At 41.0% G+C, this 19,975-nt stretch overlaps 1 protein-coding gene and 1 long non-coding RNA gene across 2 annotated transcripts in view; one reads left to right on the top strand and one right to left on the bottom strand.

The window, feature by feature from the left end:
• pitpnc1a (phosphatidylinositol transfer protein cytoplasmic 1a) overlaps positions 1–19,863 on the top strand; it is a 49,837-nt gene extending 29,974 nt beyond the window's left edge. Inside the window, exons 2-9 of the mRNA XM_046028408.1 lie at positions 1,962–2,110; positions 5,899–5,987; positions 8,033–8,040; positions 11,885–11,956; positions 13,456–13,551; positions 15,712–15,867; positions 16,451–16,514; positions 18,469–19,863. Coding sequence (XP_045884364.1) covers positions 1,962–2,110; positions 5,899–5,987; positions 8,033–8,040; positions 11,885–11,956; positions 13,456–13,551; positions 15,712–15,867; positions 16,451–16,514; positions 18,469–18,779 — 945 coding nt within the window. The 3' untranslated portion in view covers positions 18,780–19,863. The remainder of the gene's footprint in view (positions 1–1,961; positions 2,111–5,898; positions 5,988–8,032; positions 8,041–11,884; positions 11,957–13,455; positions 13,552–15,711; positions 15,868–16,450; positions 16,515–18,468) is intronic.
• Positions 14,009–17,932, bottom strand: LOC123956315. Its single transcript, XR_006821506.1, has 2 exons — positions 16,889–17,932; positions 14,009–16,600 (listed from the first exon to the last, which is right to left on the bottom strand). It is a non-coding gene; the product is annotated as an uncharacterized LOC123956315 (long non-coding RNA).
• Positions 19,864–19,975: the final 112 nt, after the last annotated feature.

Genomic DNA, 19,975 nt, shown 5'->3' with positions numbered 1-19,975 from the left:
AAGACTTTCCTCTTTGATAAAGCTTATAGTTAGGGCTGGCTCAGGTGAGTCCTGAACCATCCCTTAGTTATGCTGCTATAGGCCTAGACTGCCGGGGGATTTCCTATGATGCACTGAGCTCCTCTCTCCTCTACTTTCTCTCCCTCTGTATGCAACCTCATCCCATTATTGCATGTTACTAACACAACTTCTCCCCTTTCCGGTAGTCTTGTGCTTTCTCGTCCCTCTCCTCTCTCCTCCTATCACTTCCTGCAGGTTTTCTGGCTCTGGAGCTGTGGAGTCTGGATCTGTGGCTGCGGGTCACCTGCTGCCCCCGTGTTCCTGCTCGACACCCTCTGCTACAACAACTATTGTTGCTAGTCTTATTGTTATTATTGTTATTATAATCATTAACATTACGATTGTTATCATCACACTACTATAAATATCTGTACCATTTTTCATTTAGTCTATAGCAACATCACCTTTACTGTCTGTTCCTCTGTGTGTATATTGTGTAGGCTGCCTCTCTCTCTCTCTCTCTCTCTCTCTCTCTCTCTCTCCCTTCACCCCCAACCGGTCGAGGCAGATGGCCGCTCACCCTGAGCCATGGTTCTGCTCGAGGTTTCTGCCTCTTAAAAGGAAGTTTTTCCTTGCCTCTGTCGCCTAGTGCTTGCTCTTGGTGGGAACTATTGGGCTTCTGTAAATAGCATCATAGAGTACGGTCTAGACCTGCTCTTTTATGAAAAGCGCTGTGAGATAACTGTTGTTGTGATTTGGCGCTATATAAATAAAATTGAATTGAATTGAAATGAATTGAATTGAACTGTCCGTGTGCTATGTATGTCTGTCATGTGCGTTTATGTGTGACTAAATAAAGGTTGCTCTTTTATTACGCCTGGCCTGTGACGGTGTCATTGCAGTGGAAAAAATGATGCTAAACTCCAACAGCTGTTCATTTAGAAACACACCGCCATCAAAATTCTAGCTGGGAATACTCTGTCTCACTCCCTGCCTTGCTCATGGTTGGCAGATGGAAACATTTGACATTGTGATATAAGAACTTACACCCTGGGCTTGTTTACTGGTAACTCAGTGGCTCTGCTTTTTTCCTACTACACTATCACATATCTCTCCTCTCCATGTAGAGTCACAAGTTAACATCCCAGGCAGTCCTTGCCCTTTTTTCCGTTAGCTTAACACAGCTATCCTTGGTTGGAGCTCTGTTTGTTTGTGTGCGTGTGTGTGTGTGGCAGTCAGAGTCCTAAATGAACCCTTGGCATTCCAGCAGAACGACATAAGTCACCATCTCAGTCAGATTGATTTCCTCGGCCCGGAAATAGGCTTACGAGCAGTCGGAAATCTCCGTCCTGGAGCACCCTTACTCCAACGCTTGTCGTTTTCCAAATGTATGGAAAATAGTTTCCGTGTGACGCCTCAGTCCCAGTCCAGCCTGTCAAGGCGACCAAAAGTGACATTGTCATCAGGCCAAGTGGGTCAGTCAGTGATGAGTGAAAGATGTGGATGTTGGCAGATGTGCCACAAGGGCCTGTGGTCACCTAACTGGCTACTGCTGCTGTCGTTACTATTGTTGTGCTGCTTGGTCCTGACCTGATATGAGGCCTTTGTCATTATACTTCTGACAGCTCCTAATCCCCAGCTTTCTTTTGTTATGACGGCTGTGCCCAGGTGTCAGGACCATGCAGTGAGAGCTGTAATCCTGGTATTTTCCCTTCTGCATTTATTTTTATGGCCGCTATAAAATTATACTGTTGAGTCAATTGTTGGATTTCAAGCAAGAGCGCATTGTTTCCATTCAAAGAGTGGCTTCATCGGAATTGTACTCCAGATGTTTGCTGTTATAACAATGTTAATGTTTCAGGATGGCCTTCTTCTCCTAACTTTTTGTCTCCAAAAGTCATATAAAACAATTGATCTAATATCATGTTTCTTTGTTTGTCACCTGTTTGTCTGTCTTTCAGTACCGGATTGGCCAGCTGTATATGATCAGTAAACACAGTCATGAACAGAGTGAACGTGGGGAGGGGGTGGAGGTGGTCCAGAATGAGCCGTACGAGGACCCTGAGCACGGATCAGGCCAGTTCACCGAGAAACGAATCTACCTTAACAAGTGAGTGCCTTCCACGTGCTATGTATGTATGTAATTAAATAAATCATTTACAATGTGTATAAATTTGTGACGTCAAATCCCACATAATTCTGCTGAGGACTTGATGTTCTTCTAATATTTCATCTCACACTAACAATCCTCAGCCTTCCATCACAGGCCGCCTCATTAGGCTGCTGCTGATTAAAGCTGTCAGGAGAGAGGTGACAAAGAAAAGATGATGTGATGTTTTTTCACTGCTTAGCTGTCACTGACACTCATTGTTGCTGCAGTCCTTGGTGTTAAGACAAAGATTAGCCATTGGTTAGATGTGTAACGATGCATTCAAGTCATCATCTGTTGGCTGTCTTATAAAAATAAATAGTTGAGTGTATATATAACCACATATTCACTTTTCAAAGATCATAAGACTTTGCAAGCTGCACTAAGCATCACTGTTTCTGGAGTGAGTAAGGGAAAAATGTAGTTAGGTGTCCCTTTTCATCTCACTCCAAGCCTGTTTTCCAGCTCAGAGCTGCCCCTGTGCTCTGTTAAACTTGATAAGCATGAAATTGAGTATTTTGTTTTCTGTTATGTAGATTAGAATTGAATTAGCAGCTGTGTGCGGTCTGACGTGTGGTCTCCTGGCTCTCATTTGTGAATTTGCTCTGGATGTGACCCCGTCAACACACAAAAAATATGAAATATTTTATAATATTATAGAAATATGTAAAAATATTACGTACAAAATATTACAGATACGTGGACTTTTCATTGAGTACACTGATGAGGAAGGAATGACTGAATGCCTGGACAGCAACCTCATTGATTTCCCTTATTAAATCTACAATCGCAAATGATTTGATGTAGACAAACAAAATGGATGAGTTGGAGAATTTCAAAGCTGTGAGACATTATCGATTTAACAGACTAGTAGCAGTAGATTCCATATCTTGTTCGTGCAAGGAACGTGCTTGGACAAAAAAAAAGGGCCCGGCATTTTTGGCCGAGGCGGCCCACCAAAATTGGTCAGACACCCCTCACCAATACACCATTGTTCCATTTAGGGGGTCAGATTAGGGGTGTGATGAAACACATGACATGAGACATGACATTGCACAAAATTGGTGTCCATGACTACAAGACAAGAATATATTTTAATTGACCAACTATTTATTATTATTTTGAGCATTAAACATTTAATTTCCTGCATTCAGGAGACATTTTCTTCACCAATTTGTGGTGGAAATGTCTTCATTTTTATAAAGGGAAGCACAAAATTCAGGTAGCAGGTGACAATTCACAATGTAAAAATATAGTAAAATATAATGCAGTAATCATTATCTTATTATTATTATTATTATTATTATTTGCTTAACAAATGCTTTCAAAAAGTGGTGGCTACATGACCCCAGCGTCCCCAGTGAAAATTACCCTCCCTCCCTGCCCCCTCCCTACAGGCTGAGCTACTCCATGCTTATCACTTCACCTCCACTCTCCTCCTGCTCACTCTCTCGGCACTGTCACTTTGTCACTCTGTTTTGCTATCACACGCCTCCTCTTCTGCCTGTCAGTGGCCACCACTGCTCTTTTACTCCTTCAAGTGCCTGCACTACACAGGGTACTGCAGCTGATGTTGAAGCTACTACTGCAGCCCCGGTAGCAAACATATCGGTTATTTTCGCCCATTTGGCGGCCTCCTCTGAAGAATGTTTTTTTTTGTGGCCCGTAACGCAAGAAACGGAGAGCAGAGGGGGTGGTGGCTAGTAAGAGATATGATTGGGCCAGCCCAATGTCAGTATAGAAAATTACCCAATGGACCGCTGTCCATGCTTTATGGGCCAATCGTTGGCCCATTTTTTTTTTTTTTACAGTTAAATAAATATTTTACGTTATACCGGGCTTTTGCCCGGCATGCCAGATTACCAGTCCAGCCCTGGACATGGACAACTGAACCAAGGTGAGACACGTGGACATTTAGACTTAAATTCGCGAAGGGTTTCACAGTTTAGTCCAGCAGGGCATGATGAATTCAACAACTCATACATCAAGTTCAAACTCTCAAATCTTACTGCATTGTTTCCAGGACTTTCCAGGACTATCATGCTGTCAGACAGAAAATTTACAACAAACAGCAGTGGCTAAGCTATTATGCTAATATGAAAAACAACACAAGAGACAAAATAGGAGGCTTTTAATTCCTGTAACACAATAATATCTATATTATGTCATAGTTTCTTTCTCTGATTTAACACTTTGTCCCCATGCATTACTAATAACTCCTTCTGAACTGAGCTATGATGGGGTATAGAGCAATAATGTAACCATCCTTATAATAACTGGCCCTTTGGTGCGCCATTTACTCCACTGATCTAGTTTGTAATTCTCAAACTGAAGAATGATTATGGCTTATTTTGGTATGTTAAGATAAAGTCCACATTGAGCGTAATCAAGTACTGCCATAGATGACTAGGCCGCTCATTCCCCAAAAGTAAGACAATGAGACATAGACGAACAGAGAGCTAAATGGAGAAATGAGAAGCAGAGAGGGTGAGGTTCTGTGGTCAGAATTGACAAGTAAGTGGGCCTTTGGGAAATGTGAAGTGTCATTGACAAACTCAGAGGAGAGGAGGGTTTAGGCCGGTGTGGGTGTGGGTGTGTGTGTGTGGGGTGGGGGTGGGGGTGGGGGGGGACAGAGAGAGATGAGTTCAGTGTAAGTGATGGATAATTTGAGCAGTCACTGTCGGACGTCGTGCCTGCTTCTCTCCACCCACAAACCACCTGTTACCATGTTATAGCTGCAGTTTGTGTGTGTGTGTGGTGGGGGGGGGGACTTGTATTTAAGGCAGTGTGAGGACATGTGACCAGTCTGCTGTGTGTGGACATTCCCCTGGCTGTTTGACAGTCCATTGGAGAGAGACCAGAGGGAGCCGTCCGTCTCATGTCCCAGTGGTCCATACATACTCTCAGTATAATCTCCACATTCAATTACCGCTGCTGCATGCAGAATAACAAGGGAAGAGGGTGATAAAGTGGGAGTGAATATAATCAATGGCTGATTTAAAAGTGAATTACTCAGAAAGTGAAATGTGGTGCAACTAAATGATGACTTTTTGTCTAATTATGGGGCCATTTGCCTTGCTTGATTGGCTGATATACAGTTTGCAGAAATCTGGATCAAATGGGATTTGGCTTGGTCTGTTCGGGACTCAGTAATGAGGCAGTCTGCACTTACTTTTTCTCTGTATAAGTCTGTATAAGTGTTAACGTTTCAAAAGGAAAATCTCTCATATTCGCCTCTGAATTCATGCATTTTTAAAATATGTGGCTTGGCAATTTTCCCTCCAGCTAACTTTGGTTTGGCCCCTGTTGTTCACCCTCCTCAGTAATCATTTGCATTTTGATTGGGCGCCCAATAAGGTGCTCAGCTACTTGGCCGTAACTGTCAGCATTTAGAATCCATTTGTGCTGAGTAATAGCTAGTTCTCTGCACTTTCCACCCTCCATTTCCCTCTCTGTATCTAACACCGTGCAAGCTTTGGTAAAACTCCACGGCGGGGTGCAGGGTTTAATCAGTGTAATCAACTTCCCCAGGGGTCATCATGGCCTCACACAGCTGGATGCTTGTCATTGCCTTTTTCTGGGTCATAGGGCCGAAGGAGTGAAGCAACTTTAAGAGGGGTCTACTTTGACTGTACAGCACACAAGCTATTTGTCTCATCTGTCTTAACTTATATAACGTTTCTGCCTTTTTAAATTCTTGTTCTTCTTCAGTTTACAAATCCATCCACTCTTCTTTCTTTGTGTTTCAGCAAGCTGCCCAGTTGGGCCAGAGCAGTGGTCCCTAAAATTTTCTATGTCACAGAGAAGGCTTGGAACTATTACCCGTACACTATCACAGGTAATGCTTTAATTACACATCTTTGTGCTTTTTTTTCCAATGTACACTCATTTGTCCCGCTGTTTTCACCTATGGAACATTATATAATGTTACAAAAATTAACATTGGTTTAAAAGCGTAGACAACAAACATCTCTTTTAATAAGGATCTCCCCCTGTCATATGATGGCTTACTGCTTATCTGTACTAGAACAACACACACGCAAAGCCATTTTCTGTAGCTCTCTGCAAACATAGCTCTGTTCACCTGCTGACTGCAATTACATGGGATCATTGGAAGGGCAAAAGGATATGGAAGCAACATTCTGTCCAACACAGTGCACAATGAGCAGAGGGGAGGGAGGGACGGCGAGACAGAAGTCAGGTGATGGGGAGAGGACAGGCAGATTTAACTGGAAGATTAAGAGTGTGAGGCTAAACATAAACTCAAGTTTAAAACACCCTCACCCGGTGCTTTGATTGCACTTTTTTTATTGCTGGTACATTTAAAAAGGACACATTAATTCACAGTGCTTCGTAATGACTACTTAAGTATGACATGAACCCTGCACACAAAAATAACAGCTTCCTATTTGTGCCAGTGTACTACTACACCAATCATACTGTCAAAGGTTTGTGTGACGTGTTACATAAGATATAAGTGAACCTGTGATCTGCAGCTATTCATACGATATTGTGGCACACCGAATAAACCTGACACTTTAAGTGGTGTTTTTATCATCTGGCAATGCCAGGATGAAATATCCTTGAGGTTTGAAGGTTTCACAACAAACCTGACACAAACATAGTGACAGTATTTGTGAATGTGCCAGACAGCTCTTTCGTTTATGTCATCCAATATGTTGTGTAGATGGATTCCTGTTTGGATGTACATACAGCCTGTTGACAACTTTTGAAAGTGTTAAACTTTTAGCCGAAGCATAACTGCTGTACAGTTTTTATCAATTGGTAACACACGTTTCTCTGTACTGAGTTCCCTTTTTTAAAACTGTTCACACAGTTCTCTTTACCGACATGCAGCTCAGCACAAGAGTTAAACACTTGACACAGTTGTCAGAAACAGCTCTTGTACCAGAACACTGACAACATTCATTACATCCACGAGGGATATTGGATAATGTGGCTGGTGGTCATAAACCTTCTACTGCCATGAGGAAGGTGGAAAGTTGTGGGGTTGAGGACCCTCTATAGAGTCTCCCTCTGTGTCTGGCTGGGTACATGTTTACTGAAAAAAACTCATTCCAAAGATTTTCCCTTTTACAGTACACATGTGGCATGACGGCGAAAAGCATAATCGCCTGAGTAGGTGCGCTGCTAAAATGGGAACAAGCTCTGGTTGTTCTTCTCTGTTTTTATTTTTAGATGTAGCAAATGCCAGTCTAATTTACATACATTTAGTGTTATGTTAGGTTCTGAACAATAGTATGCAATAATGTCCAAAATAGAGTGTAAATACTGTTGTGATGGTGGAGTTGAAATGAATAAACAGTTCATGAATTTCGAAAGATGTGGTCATTGAATACATTTTGTGTCGAAGCCATTAAAAGACTTCCACAGTTTAGCCCACGGTGACTTCTTTTGTGCTGACTGTGAAGACTTTTGATAAAGTGAACTCAGGATTGAGAAATGTGTTACCAATTGTAAAAAAAACTGTAAATAATGAACTACCATCAGTCTGCAGATGACACATTGCTTCATGGTATTGTTGAACTTTCAATAACTGTGAGCACTGCAGCATGCAGAGGGACATGCAGCTTGTCTGTATGGACAGTATGTCCATGTGACAAACATCACTGTCACATAGATTTAAAAAAATGGGACTGTGTCATGGCCAAATGGACTCCATTAATGCGTGTTTGCTGGGACTGAAGTGATGTTGCTGAAGCTTAATGGCCTTTTTTCCATTGTGAACTAAATAAGTTTTTCTCGTCTGTTCTCTTCTTATCTCTGTAATACTGACTGATTCCTCTGCTGTCTTCTACTTTTCTCTCCCCATCACATCTCACTGTCCATTATACTGATGGCCTCCGCTGGAACTATGATCAGAGTACACAGTGAGTAGTTTCAGTGTGTTCGCGCACATGCACACACAAAATCACACATACATTTATGCAAAAGCTGACATGTAAGTCAGCGGTAGAGGTTAAAGGTGAGAGTGGCACAGGATGGCAAATATGCATAAGGTGCCTCATCTGACAAAATCCAGTTTCCAAAAGAAATTCACTTGAACCGTGACATATAAATATCTTTCTGTACCATCTGTCACATCTGTATTTGTATTAGCCATGCATCAACAAACTAGTGTAGCCCTAATATCACATTCGCTGTTTCCTTCTTAGATTTTTTTTCTCTCCTGGAAATGTTCGGCTTCCTGGCAGTTCATTCTTTTGCCAGTTAATGGCTGGTTGACATTTGAATGATGGCATTTGTGTGTTTATGTTGCTGTGTGTTTGCATGCAGTTTAATACTGTTTATAATGATACATATCAGAGGTTCATAAAACCCTATGAGAATTAAGTTACATAAAATGCATTGCATTAATAGTCATAATCAGGATATGAGTATATAACTGATGACTACTTTTGAAATTTTATATCATACACAACTGCCTTGTATGTTTATCTTGTAACACACAATGTCCCTGTTCGGACAACACTGCTTGTCCTGAAATAGCACCCGACTTAATAGCCCTAGAGCCAAATACTACCTCAGCCATGCCTGTTAACGAACTACCTATCATCATTGTCATGGGCAACATATTGTGAAAGTATCGCTTCATGAGTTAAAGTGTGATTTACACACCTAGTGTGTGTGTGTGTGTGTGTGTGTGTGTGTGTGTGTGTGTGTGTGAGACATATATATAGAGAGAGAGACTTGTGCACGTTTGTGACATTCTGCCTATTATTAGTCTTTCATTCATCAGATTGTGCTCACAGCAAATGAAGTCTAATCCAGAAACAGAAACGCCATCTTGTCTGAGATTTGAGCGTTTTCCATAGTGACGTTTAACTACAACCATTTGAAATATGTAATTTCACACCAGTCAAACAAAACAGTGCAATCTGGAGTCTCCATTAAATCCAAACAGAATATTTTATATTGTATATTTCTCCTAATTTTGCATTTTGTTTTTCCTTTTGACTTTATGATTATTTTGTGTTGTACATTGTTATGTGCAAGAGTAGTAATCAGCATCAACTATTCATTCATTAATTTTCCACTGCTTCTCCGGGTCAGAGTCATGGTGGCAGCAGGAACCCTGATGTTTTTCTGCTTGGGAATCTCAAAGTGTTCGCAGGCCAAGCAGTCTATGTAATGACCCTGGGGTCACCTCCCAGTTGGATATACCTCTGTAGAGAGACATGAATCCTGATCAGAATCCTGATCAACAGCTCTACTCTAAGCTCCTTCTGGATATCTAAGCTCCTCACCATGTCCCTAAGGGTGAACCCAGACACCCTGCAAATTAATCAAATTTCTGCCGCTTCTCTCTGAAATCAAATTTTTTCATTTACTACTCTAAAGCTCCTGACCATAGATGAATAGATGAACCAATTGTCTGATATAATGCCTGAGTCACAGCTGCACCAATCCGCCTGTCAATATCAACTAATCAAACAGATTTACCCTTATAAACATTAAGAACCCCCACAGCTCTCAGTGGTATAAATGGTTAATTGAGTGTCGCTGAGAAAAGGCACTAATGATTAGCATTGGGACACTGGAGGAACATTCGCCTGCCCACCTTATGTCTAAGCAAGGAAACATCAATGAAGCACAAATAACATCAGCAGCAGGCTGCTCTTTTCCCCGGAGCCTGTACAGATACATGGAACATCTGGAGGTTTGAGGAAGGTCTTGCCAGCTGATCTGAAAGTGTATGAGTTACTTTTTCTGTAACTCTATGCTGTAGGTTTACAAAGCCTCTAACAAGACAGCAGCCCACTTACAAGTTAAACAAACATGTTTATAGTCTGTGTTGATGGTGCTTTTGTAATCACGCTGCCTCATGGGACTGATTAAGGTTGGATATGTTTTATTATGATTAGCCCAAGGTGGGTGGTGATGATGCAAAATTGGAGGATAATGATTGGCAGCGGCAATGACAGTGACTTTGTGATTCAAAATAGTCATGTTACAAAGTCATTTCATATTTAGATTGCATTGACACCCCACCACCAGCACGTGGCTTTTAAAAACTAATTTATAGATTCCCATGAAATTTGGTACACACGTTCAGGTCCTTCCTCAGGGTGAATTGTAATCTGACTTTTTCTATTAGCACCACCATCAGATATAAATGTTTTATTTGTCTAATACTTATATTTATGACCAAATACCTGCAAAATAAATGACAGTCCTATCAGTCTCAACACTTTGTGTTTAGTGATAATTAGCTAATGTTAGCATGCTCTAAACTAAGATAATAAACATGGTTAACATAATACCTGCGTAACAATGGCATGTTTTGGTTTTGTCAGGCTTTGTCATTGTGAGCATGTTAGTCGCTAGTGTGACTTTAGACTTTAATGCTGTTTCTCATTACGGATACTTCTGTTAGTACACTTCCATATAGTATACTGTGTACACTATGTACTTACTTGCATAGTATGTGAATTTTGACAGTGTTTTGATAGTGTTGTGCACTTAACAAAAATGACGATGGCAACATTTGACCATTTCTTCTTCTTCTTTGTAATGGTGAATTACAACCAGCATTAACCCCAAATATACACAGTAAATATAGTGATGGCTTCTATCCGACAACAGGATGGTGACGCTTATTGTGGATGATGGCGACCATGGAGGGTGAGAAGTGAGAAGTGTTCAGCGTTCCTTACCCAACTTTTTGACTGTTATGAGTACACCATCTGGGTACTCATAGTGCACTGCATTTTGGCATAATTATCAGTGTGAACATACTCCGAGTGTAAGTACAAAAGAGAAATTTGGGACACAGCATTCGTCGAGTTTCAGTTTGCAGTGTCTGCATGAGAAGAATTTCATTCGTCAACTTTTGTAAGAAAAGCTAAAGCAAATGATAACAGATTAATGGAATTAACCACTTCACATAAACACACTATGAGAAGTGTGTGTGTGCATCAGTCCATGAAAATGGTGCATGCTGTTTTTTGTGAGGTGTACACTCATGAAGATTCTTTGGATGGTAAGAAATATGGAGAGGAAATAAATATGTCTAATAAAAGCTCAGTAAAAAGTCAGTCTACTGTGAATGACATTGTCATCTCCAGGATGAAGGTTTATGTGTTCTTGTTGTTGCCTTCTAAAACTCGCAAGGCCAGTACTGGCTTACTGCACTGTGCACAATCATTACAGTTCCAATGCGCACCCTCCCTTTATATATCTTTTCTTATTTTCAATAGTCTCGTTTGTCGTACTGTCTCTGTCCTGTTATGCCGCACATAAACACACACACACACACACACACACACACACACACACACACACACACACACACACACACACTGTCTTGTACATCAACTGCTCATGTAATCTGTCATCCACTCTTTGGTTGTATAATAACTCTAAGCGTTAAGCTTTTATCTAATCAAACTGCTGTGTTTAAGAGCTGCTGAACAGCAGTCAACAAGGCCAAAGACAACAAAGTGTGTGCGTGTGTGTAGTGCTCAAGGAGGAAGGCAGCTTGTGTGGTGCAGTTGTAAATCTAAACAGCAAGAGAGAATAATCATTATGGCTCATCTGGTTTGGAAGATAAAACACAGACGCAGAGACACAATTAGTCTCACGTCTCATGCTGTGGATCAGTTGACAGGAATTCTTCTACATTCTGAAAACTAAGCTATGTAATTATCATCCAACATAGTTATCACTGTGCATATCAATTTCTCACTGGCTTGTCTTTTCTATCCCCTCCAGTGCTCCTTCCTGCCCAAGTTTTCCATCCACATAGAATCCAAATACGAGGACAACAAAGGCAGCAATGATAATGTGAGTAGAGTTCGGGGTGTCGGGAGTGTATTGTATGGTTAGATCTGACAAAGAAAGAGGCAACATGGCTTAGCAGCATATTTCAGGTTTGCTTTTTTTTCTCACACAATCTCATTTCTTGTACCGTTGCCAGTCCCCTGTTGCACACCTGCTGTCTGTTATTGCCTTTTCTCCCCATCTTCCTATATTCTCACAGATCTTTTCACTTCAAAGCTTCCACATCTGAACTGGTGAATTATCTTTGTCAGAGGATTAATGCATCATTGTCCACCATTTAATTGTGAGATTTTGTTCATAATGCAGTCTTTTTATTAAGTGAAGGTTAGATAACTGAGTTTTTACACACAGCACAATCAACTCTTTGGGTAACATTATTATTTACTGCTCTTGAGTAGCCAGATTCATTTGCCTGACATTGATATCTCACACAAGCAACCCTGTTCAGTTCAGTTTTATTTAATGAATGTTATTGGTTTGAAAGTTATGAAACATTGTTGCCAAAGCCCAGTACATATATCGAAAGCATGGTAATATAGCAAATAAAAATAATAAAACTATTGTTTAAGAAAAAGTAAATGTTGACTTTCTCCTACAGCAAAATGACAAGCTACTCTTGGTCTTGTTGATTCTTTCATTGCCGTGTAAAGCTCGCTCTCCACCTCTCTTTTGATTCCACTTAACACTTTGGTGGCAGTAGCTGCAAGTCTGAAGGTTATGCAATACTGCCTCGATCCCTACTGTGGCTGAAAACTGAAAGGCAGCAGCTCCACTTAGTGCGGGCTCATAAGAGCTGCAAAACCATTATGACGGTTTCAGAGACTGAAACTGATCGTAAACGTGTGGATTTTAAGTAGTGAGTGCAGAGGAGTTAAAGTGTTTGCTCATTCTGCTCTCAATTTTACATCCCCCACTTCTTCACCATTTGTGCAGACTCTTGTTTTTCATCCTCTATTCTTCTCCCTCATCTCTTTTAATAACCTTTTCATGCCTATTTCTTCCTTCCGCTACACCGGTACAAAGGTTTGAAGTATACAGAAGGTGCGATCAAACCTCTGACGCAGGAGACATTGTTCTGAAAAGGAGCGGATAACTAGCCAACATTGCTTTGCTTTTCCTGTGTGAGTCAGACACAGGAAGAAATCACAGGCACCTTGGTGTGTCACTGACTGCGTGAATCACAGTCATCCTCACAGTTTATTTAATGTATTGTCTGAAGGTAAAGCCAGAAGGAAGGAAGGTGCTCATCATGTCTTCTGTGCTCTGTACTTTTAAGACCGACAGAACATTATCTTATTGTCAAACCTGCCTAGCCTCTTTGAACCTCTGTTTTCCTGTCAAATATTGTCCTTTCAGCTTCACACACACTTCCAGCCCCATCACTGCCGTATCAAGTAACCGGGAAAATCACAGCATACCGTCCCACACCATTTGTCAACCACTAAAGTGCATTATTGATTTGGCTGTCCTCCTCACACATAGAGCTGTTCACTGTTCCTCAGATCTTTGGCAGCGAGTCCAGAGACGAGGAAACGGAGGTGTGGTTCGTGGACATCGCCTATGATGAGATCCCTGAACGGCATTACAAGGAGTCAGAGGTGAGGGAAGTCAGGTCACTGACCTCAGGATACGCTCATGATTATATGTGTGTAGTGGAGCACAGAGTGAATAATTACATGTACATGCCCCAGTGGTAGATATAGAGGAAGGTAGAAATGAGTGAGAACAGAGGAGAGAATATGGAGATAAACAGAGAAGAACAAGGCGAGAGGAGAAAAGTCAACAAATGAGGAATGAAGAGAAGGGATGGCGTGTGAGCAGATAAACAGAACAGTGTGTTATCTTTCTCTACCAGCTTATTTTGGACCACCAGCTGGCCATCTGCCTCTTCAGAGTAATGGAAGCGAGGGACATGCATGTTTATGTATGGGGGAGGTGATGGACATTAGCTTTTGCTGATTTGACATTTATATGTGTGTGTGCGTGAATGCCCATCTGTCAGGGTGTGATTGTGATAAAAAGCGGAGCTATTAATAATCAAGAGGGGTCATGATGTCATTGCAGTGGTGTTTTATTATTGACACCTCCACTTACACTCACACACACACTAATATACACACGTCCCACCAGGCTTTATGATCTTCCGCTTTCATCCACTCAGAGCTAAAGGTGGATGTCATGTGATCGATGTAAATATCATTGATGAAGAAGACAAATGGGTTTTGCATACACCAGAGTCATACCTGCAGCACAGAGACCAGTGTCATACATGAATGAACCACAGTTAACAGCGAGGTCCAACACCTCAAAAAGACAATGGTTGCAAACATACTCTTTACTGACTCATTTATGAAAAAATAGAAGTAAATAAAAATTATATCATGAATTTTATTCATTTAGGACCTTTTGTGCACAAAACACAGCTCAAAGTGTTTTACAAATTAAAAAAAGGAAAGACATCTGTTGATCAATATCAGCATAATAGCTCCACATTTTGGGAACAATTTTATTTCCAGAGGTAGATGAGTATATCCCATCTGTTTGGCGACACCTGAAAATGCTCGATATCTTCCCAGAACCATTATTCATATATGTTACAATCTTGTCATAGCTTTGTCATCATGATACATATCCATCCTGGGAGAGGGATCCCTCCTCTGTTGGTCTTTCTGTGGTTTCTTCCATGTTTTCCCTGTTAAAAGGTTTGTTGGGGGGGGGGGGTTCCTTATCTTAATCGGGGGTTTAAGGATTAGATGGGCTCGTATGCGGTACAGATTGTAAAGCCCCTTGAGGCTGATTTGTGATATTGGGCTATATAAATAAAATTGACTTGACTAGATCAATATCACTCTCATGTCTGTGCACTAAATATGAAGATACAGCCAGCAGCTGGTTGGCTTAGCTTAGTAAAAACACTGGAAACAGAGGAAAACAGTCTGGCTCTGTCCAAGGAAAGAAATTATATATAGTGGCATGTTTAAAGCTCACAGACTAAACATATATCTTGTATGTTTAATCGTACAAAAACTGCAATGTAAAAACAACATGTTTTAATGAATGTCAGAAGTTACTGTAGCCGGTTGTTTGTGTGTTTTTACACTGGTACACTGCAGTATTTATTTGTAAAGGCTCTTTCACAGTGAAATATCACTTTTAACACCAGTATATTAATTCCAGAGAAAATGGTTCAGCAAATCTGGAAGCCATCAAAGTAAAATATAAGTTGGCATGCTGACAATATTTTAAAAAGGACACGCTCTCTTGAGCATTTCTCATCTTTTCCCACATTTCCTGCCAATAAACTTTATGGCACATTTTATGTGCGGACAAATGCAACAGCCCTCCACTGCAGGTGCTTTCCCAGCTGGGATGTAGAGAGTTTTGTATCACCCCGGCACACACTCACAGCCAGACGCATGACCCTAAAACAAATGATTACCACAGCATAATTAGTCTATAGGGAGCAGTGACTGATGCATGTAAACGTTTGTGGTTGGGTGCTCACGCTGTGAAGCCTGGCTGTTGCTCTGCATGAGTCTCGTAATGAATGCAGGTGATCCTGTCATATAGGAACAGGATGTATGTGTGTATGTGTGAGAGATAAATGATGGGACAACATTTTAATTAGGTATTGGTTGAAAAACAGTTAAGTAATCCTTTAAGAGGATTTATGGTCTTGTCTTTTTGCAGACATGTTCATGCAGAAATAATGACATAGGATTTTTTTTTTCTGATTTCGGTGTCTCGTGACCTTGTAGGACCTGCGGTATTTTAAGTCAAAGAAGACTAACCGAGGCGTCCTGCAGGAAGGATGGATCAACAACCAAGACCCCATCATGTGCTCCTACAAACTTGTCACAGTCAAGTTTGAAGTCTGGGGCCTGCAAACGCGTGTGGAGCAGTTTGTACACAAGGTCAGGATCAAAAAGTTCTTGTGTGAATTTTCTTTTTGTGGGGAGTTGTTGTGGATGCCCTCTCAGAAATACCCTTTCCTTACTCACTCAAACTTTCTGACCCATGTGGACCGGCGCCAGTGCCAGAGGCACATTTTCTGTTCCGAAAACATGTAACACATGACCAGTTGGCTGTGAACCAAATCAGATGCCCTATTCACATCCTGTAGATTGCCTTGCACCACCTCCCTTTACCCTGGCTGAACAGTTTAAACTTCATATCTCCCATTTCCCAAATCCATTTCGCTTTACCACATCTGTCCCTGGGGTGAACTGTCCCTGTCCTCTCCTTGCCCAAGGCGCACACACACAGGCAGGGCCATTACTCACATAAGACTGGGAGTGACTCATTTTAATCACATTCCTCCGGGGGTGAACGGAAACATTTACAACATAAAAATGTTTTGATACTCTCTTTGGCCTTCAGAGTTAACTCATTCTGATTCACATCCTCTCTCCTTGAATTTCCTCCTTGCTTCTGTCCCTCTTTACCTTTCTTTCCTCTGGGATCTCTTCTCTTTTTCCTCTCTTTTTTTCTGCTTAGGTGATTCGTGATGTCCTGCTTTTAGGACACCGGCAGGCCTTTGCCTGGGTGGACGAGTGGATTGGTAAGTTTACTAGTGATGGCATTGCTCATGAAACAAGGGTTAGGTTTGTGTGTAGACACTGACTCATCCCCTATTGTTGCTGCCCACTACAGACAAATGGATATATAGTAAATATTATAGTAAATAGTACACACACAAGTGCAATAAAACAGAGTATACCTCATAGAACGTGTTATAAAACTGATATAGCTAATGATAGTGCATCTTTTAAGGGTCTAGCACGGCTATTTTTATGTTGTCAATCATCTTTGAGTAAACTGAAAAGCACTAGCCTACTATTTAAATATGAATTATTATTAAATTGAACAAGGAATAAGAACCAGAATTGACATGGTGGTGCCTGCATAAACATTCATGTTAAAATCCGGCTATACCTTAGATCAGTAGTTTTCCACATCTGCCACAAACTGCGTCTTCACTGGTTACTTCACATTTAAGTGTTCTTATTATTACACCTTTGAACTCCTTGCTGTTGCTGTCACACTATTTATTTTTGGTACACTAGCATTTTTTGTATTTCGTGACAGTGAAGCATCTTTCAAATGAATGAGGCTGTCTGTTTTCATGAATCCACATACGTAGATGGGTCTCTCATTTGTTTGTGGATATTTTTGTTCAACTGGATACCTTTGTTTCATCTCCACTGTTTGAGGATTCATTTTTCCTCTGAGGCATTATTTTATTTGCTTTTTAACCACCTTGCTAGAGGCAACCTACTAAAATACTAAATGGTTTTATCATTATCTTTGTAGAAGCCACTGCAACAACAGATTCACAGATGGGACCATGTACTTAATCACAAGCACACGTACAAAACTGTGTTCAGCCATGTGATGGATGTTGGTTTTGAACCACACAGTAGGAGCCTTCTTTGTACAACAGCTTGATGCTATGCAGCTGTCTGTTTGAAGAATCCCTAGGCTTACGTAGGTTTTTACAGAGATGTAATGACAAGTCGATGACAAGTCCATGTGCCTTCTAACTGCTTCCCAAACGTTTTTGTTTTGTATCTTCAGGTTTTTCATACAATTAAACTGTCAAAGTTTGGTTGCTTTGCTCAAGTATCTCTCTTTTAGAACTCATGTGAAAAGTATGTGCAAACGAGTTAGATTTAATTTAAGTAATTTCAGATTTGTTAGGGAATCACTCAGCTTTGAAACTGCTATGATATATATGAATGCCAATATTTTCCCACTCGGAAAAGTGCTTTTAGTCAGTCAGCGTTCTCTTTAACAGCATCTAAACAATGGAATCTATTGCCAATGCTGATAAGAGAAGCAAATACTTATCGTTCTTTTACTGGTCAGCTTAAGAACTGGCTAATTGATAATCAGATATGTGCACATTAGACTACTGACTGCCTACTGAGATTTGTTGCTCGTTTGAAGATTGTCTTTTGTCAGTCTTTTTAATCTTATGTTTTGCCTATGTTGTGTGCTGATATGTTGTTTGTTACTTATTGTTGTGTGTTGTATCTGTCTTATTACTATTTTGTATATATTGTTATTACTTGTGGACTGTAATAAGTAATTTTATGTCATTTTAAATCTTCATTTTAGATTGCCTTCATAATAACTGGCCAGGGACAACAGATGAAAATTAGCCTGTTGAGCTAACTCTGGCTCATGTACAGTTATTTTACTGTTAATTAATGAGCACTGTCCCTGTCAAATAAACAAATAAATGAAAATGAAAGTTTGCGTTTGTTCTACTATCACTTGGTGCAGCAGAAGCTGCACCTTTCAACCATTTATCCATTAGCCTACGTTTAGCTCGTTAGTCCCATTGTTTATTTTTGCATATCGTACTTGGTTAAAGATACTCAAAGAAGTTTCGCCTCTCATCCAATTGGCTTATTCAGTTCTGACTGACTGGCAGGGAATCTCAGCTATTTAACCTCCATGGGGTCATTGTCAACCAACGTCCATTTGATGCAATGCCTTTATCCCAACAGACATGACCATGGAGGAAGTCAGGGAGTATGAACGTGCCACACAAGAAGCCACTAACCTGAAGATTGGTACCTTCCCTCCTGCCATCACCATCTCAGAGACCCCCCTGCCATCCAGCACCCGCAGTGGCCCTAACAGTGCCCCGTCCACTCCCCTCTCCACAGAAGCCCCTGAGTTCCTGTCAGTGCCAAAGGACCGCCCCAGGAAGAAGTCAGCTCCGGAGACCTTGACCCTGCCGGATCCGGGCCGTAGGGATTCAATCTTCAAACTGCCCAGCTTTTTCTCCTGGAACTCCAGTCCGCAGCCAGAATGAGAGCAGGGCTGTGCCACTGGTGAACGCCCTCGACCTGTGGATCAGCGGAGGATGCCTGCCCAGCACATCCCACAATGCCCCCTCAGCCAGCTGACGTGAAGGAGACTTCTCACTGTCCTGGTGATCCCAGCCCCCCTCAGCAGACTCGCCGGTGTTACAGCAAAGCCAACAGCTCTCAGACTGCTTTTACAGGTACAGACAGGCAGCCTGATCTCCACAGCAAACAGTACTGCAAAGTGTAAAGGTATAGAGCATCCAATTGAGAGTCTAACAAAAAGCCGCTGGAGGCTCCGCATTCTTTTCTCCTCCTCAGAAAACCGACAGCCAGCACCATGCATCAGACAGTATGGAGTCATATTAGTCAGACTGAGTGTAGCGTACATTCCTGAAATTGTTTTTCCCCACAGAGTATCACTTTACTTTAATCAAAGCTCAGGGTGTGTTGACAAGATATGTTAAGATTCAGTCACTGCACATTAACGTTACATGTACAGAGTTTGTTTTTATTTCCGCTTTACCTTTTGAGCATCGGAGTCTCTGGCTGTGTTAACTGGAGCTTGTGGTTTGACGTACATATTTATGTGGTTGGGACTTTTTGACAGATTCTTGTTGGCCGCTGCGTCAGTTGAGTGATCGGGTTTTCACAGTCAGGTAATTGTGTATTATTGTATATACTGTATGAACATTATTTAACCGGTAAAATGCCAGTACTTTTAAAAGAATATCATATCCAGTGATGATGCTGCTATGAAATTGCTCGTGTGTATTTTAAAGGACAGGACTCTCTGTCTCTTTCAAGTGTGTGTTTGTTATAGTGAATGCTCTCAGCCACCATGTCTGTAAATGACTTCTGTAATCGCATGATTTTGACTCCCGAGGCTGCTTTTAAATAATAGTGAATTAAATGTTCTCTGTTTTCTTTGTTATCTGGGCCCGATACTTGATGTTGTGTTTTAACTGAGTTTTTACAGACTGGGTCCTATGGTTTGCATGTTGTTCTGCTGCTTTATTAATTTCAACTGTACCGTTTTTTGTCATACTGTTGATGGGTTTTGTATTCAGTAAATTAAATTAAATTAAATTCTGCAGTATTTATTCATTGTGTGAGATGTCTTTGTTAATACCGTTTATGGGAATGGAATTAAATATAACAAAGCAAATAAACTCCTAGTTGCTCAAGGGACAGCTACAAAATA

Source organism: Micropterus dolomieu, linkage group LG02 (genome assembly GCF_021292245.1).
Source record: "Micropterus dolomieu isolate WLL.071019.BEF.003 ecotype Adirondacks linkage group LG02, ASM2129224v1, whole genome shotgun sequence".
Taxonomy (NCBI): Eukaryota; Metazoa; Chordata; class Actinopteri; order Centrarchiformes; family Centrarchidae; genus Micropterus; species Micropterus dolomieu.
Note: the sequence above shows the minus strand (reverse complement) of the source record. Positions and strands in the feature narration are given on the sequence as shown.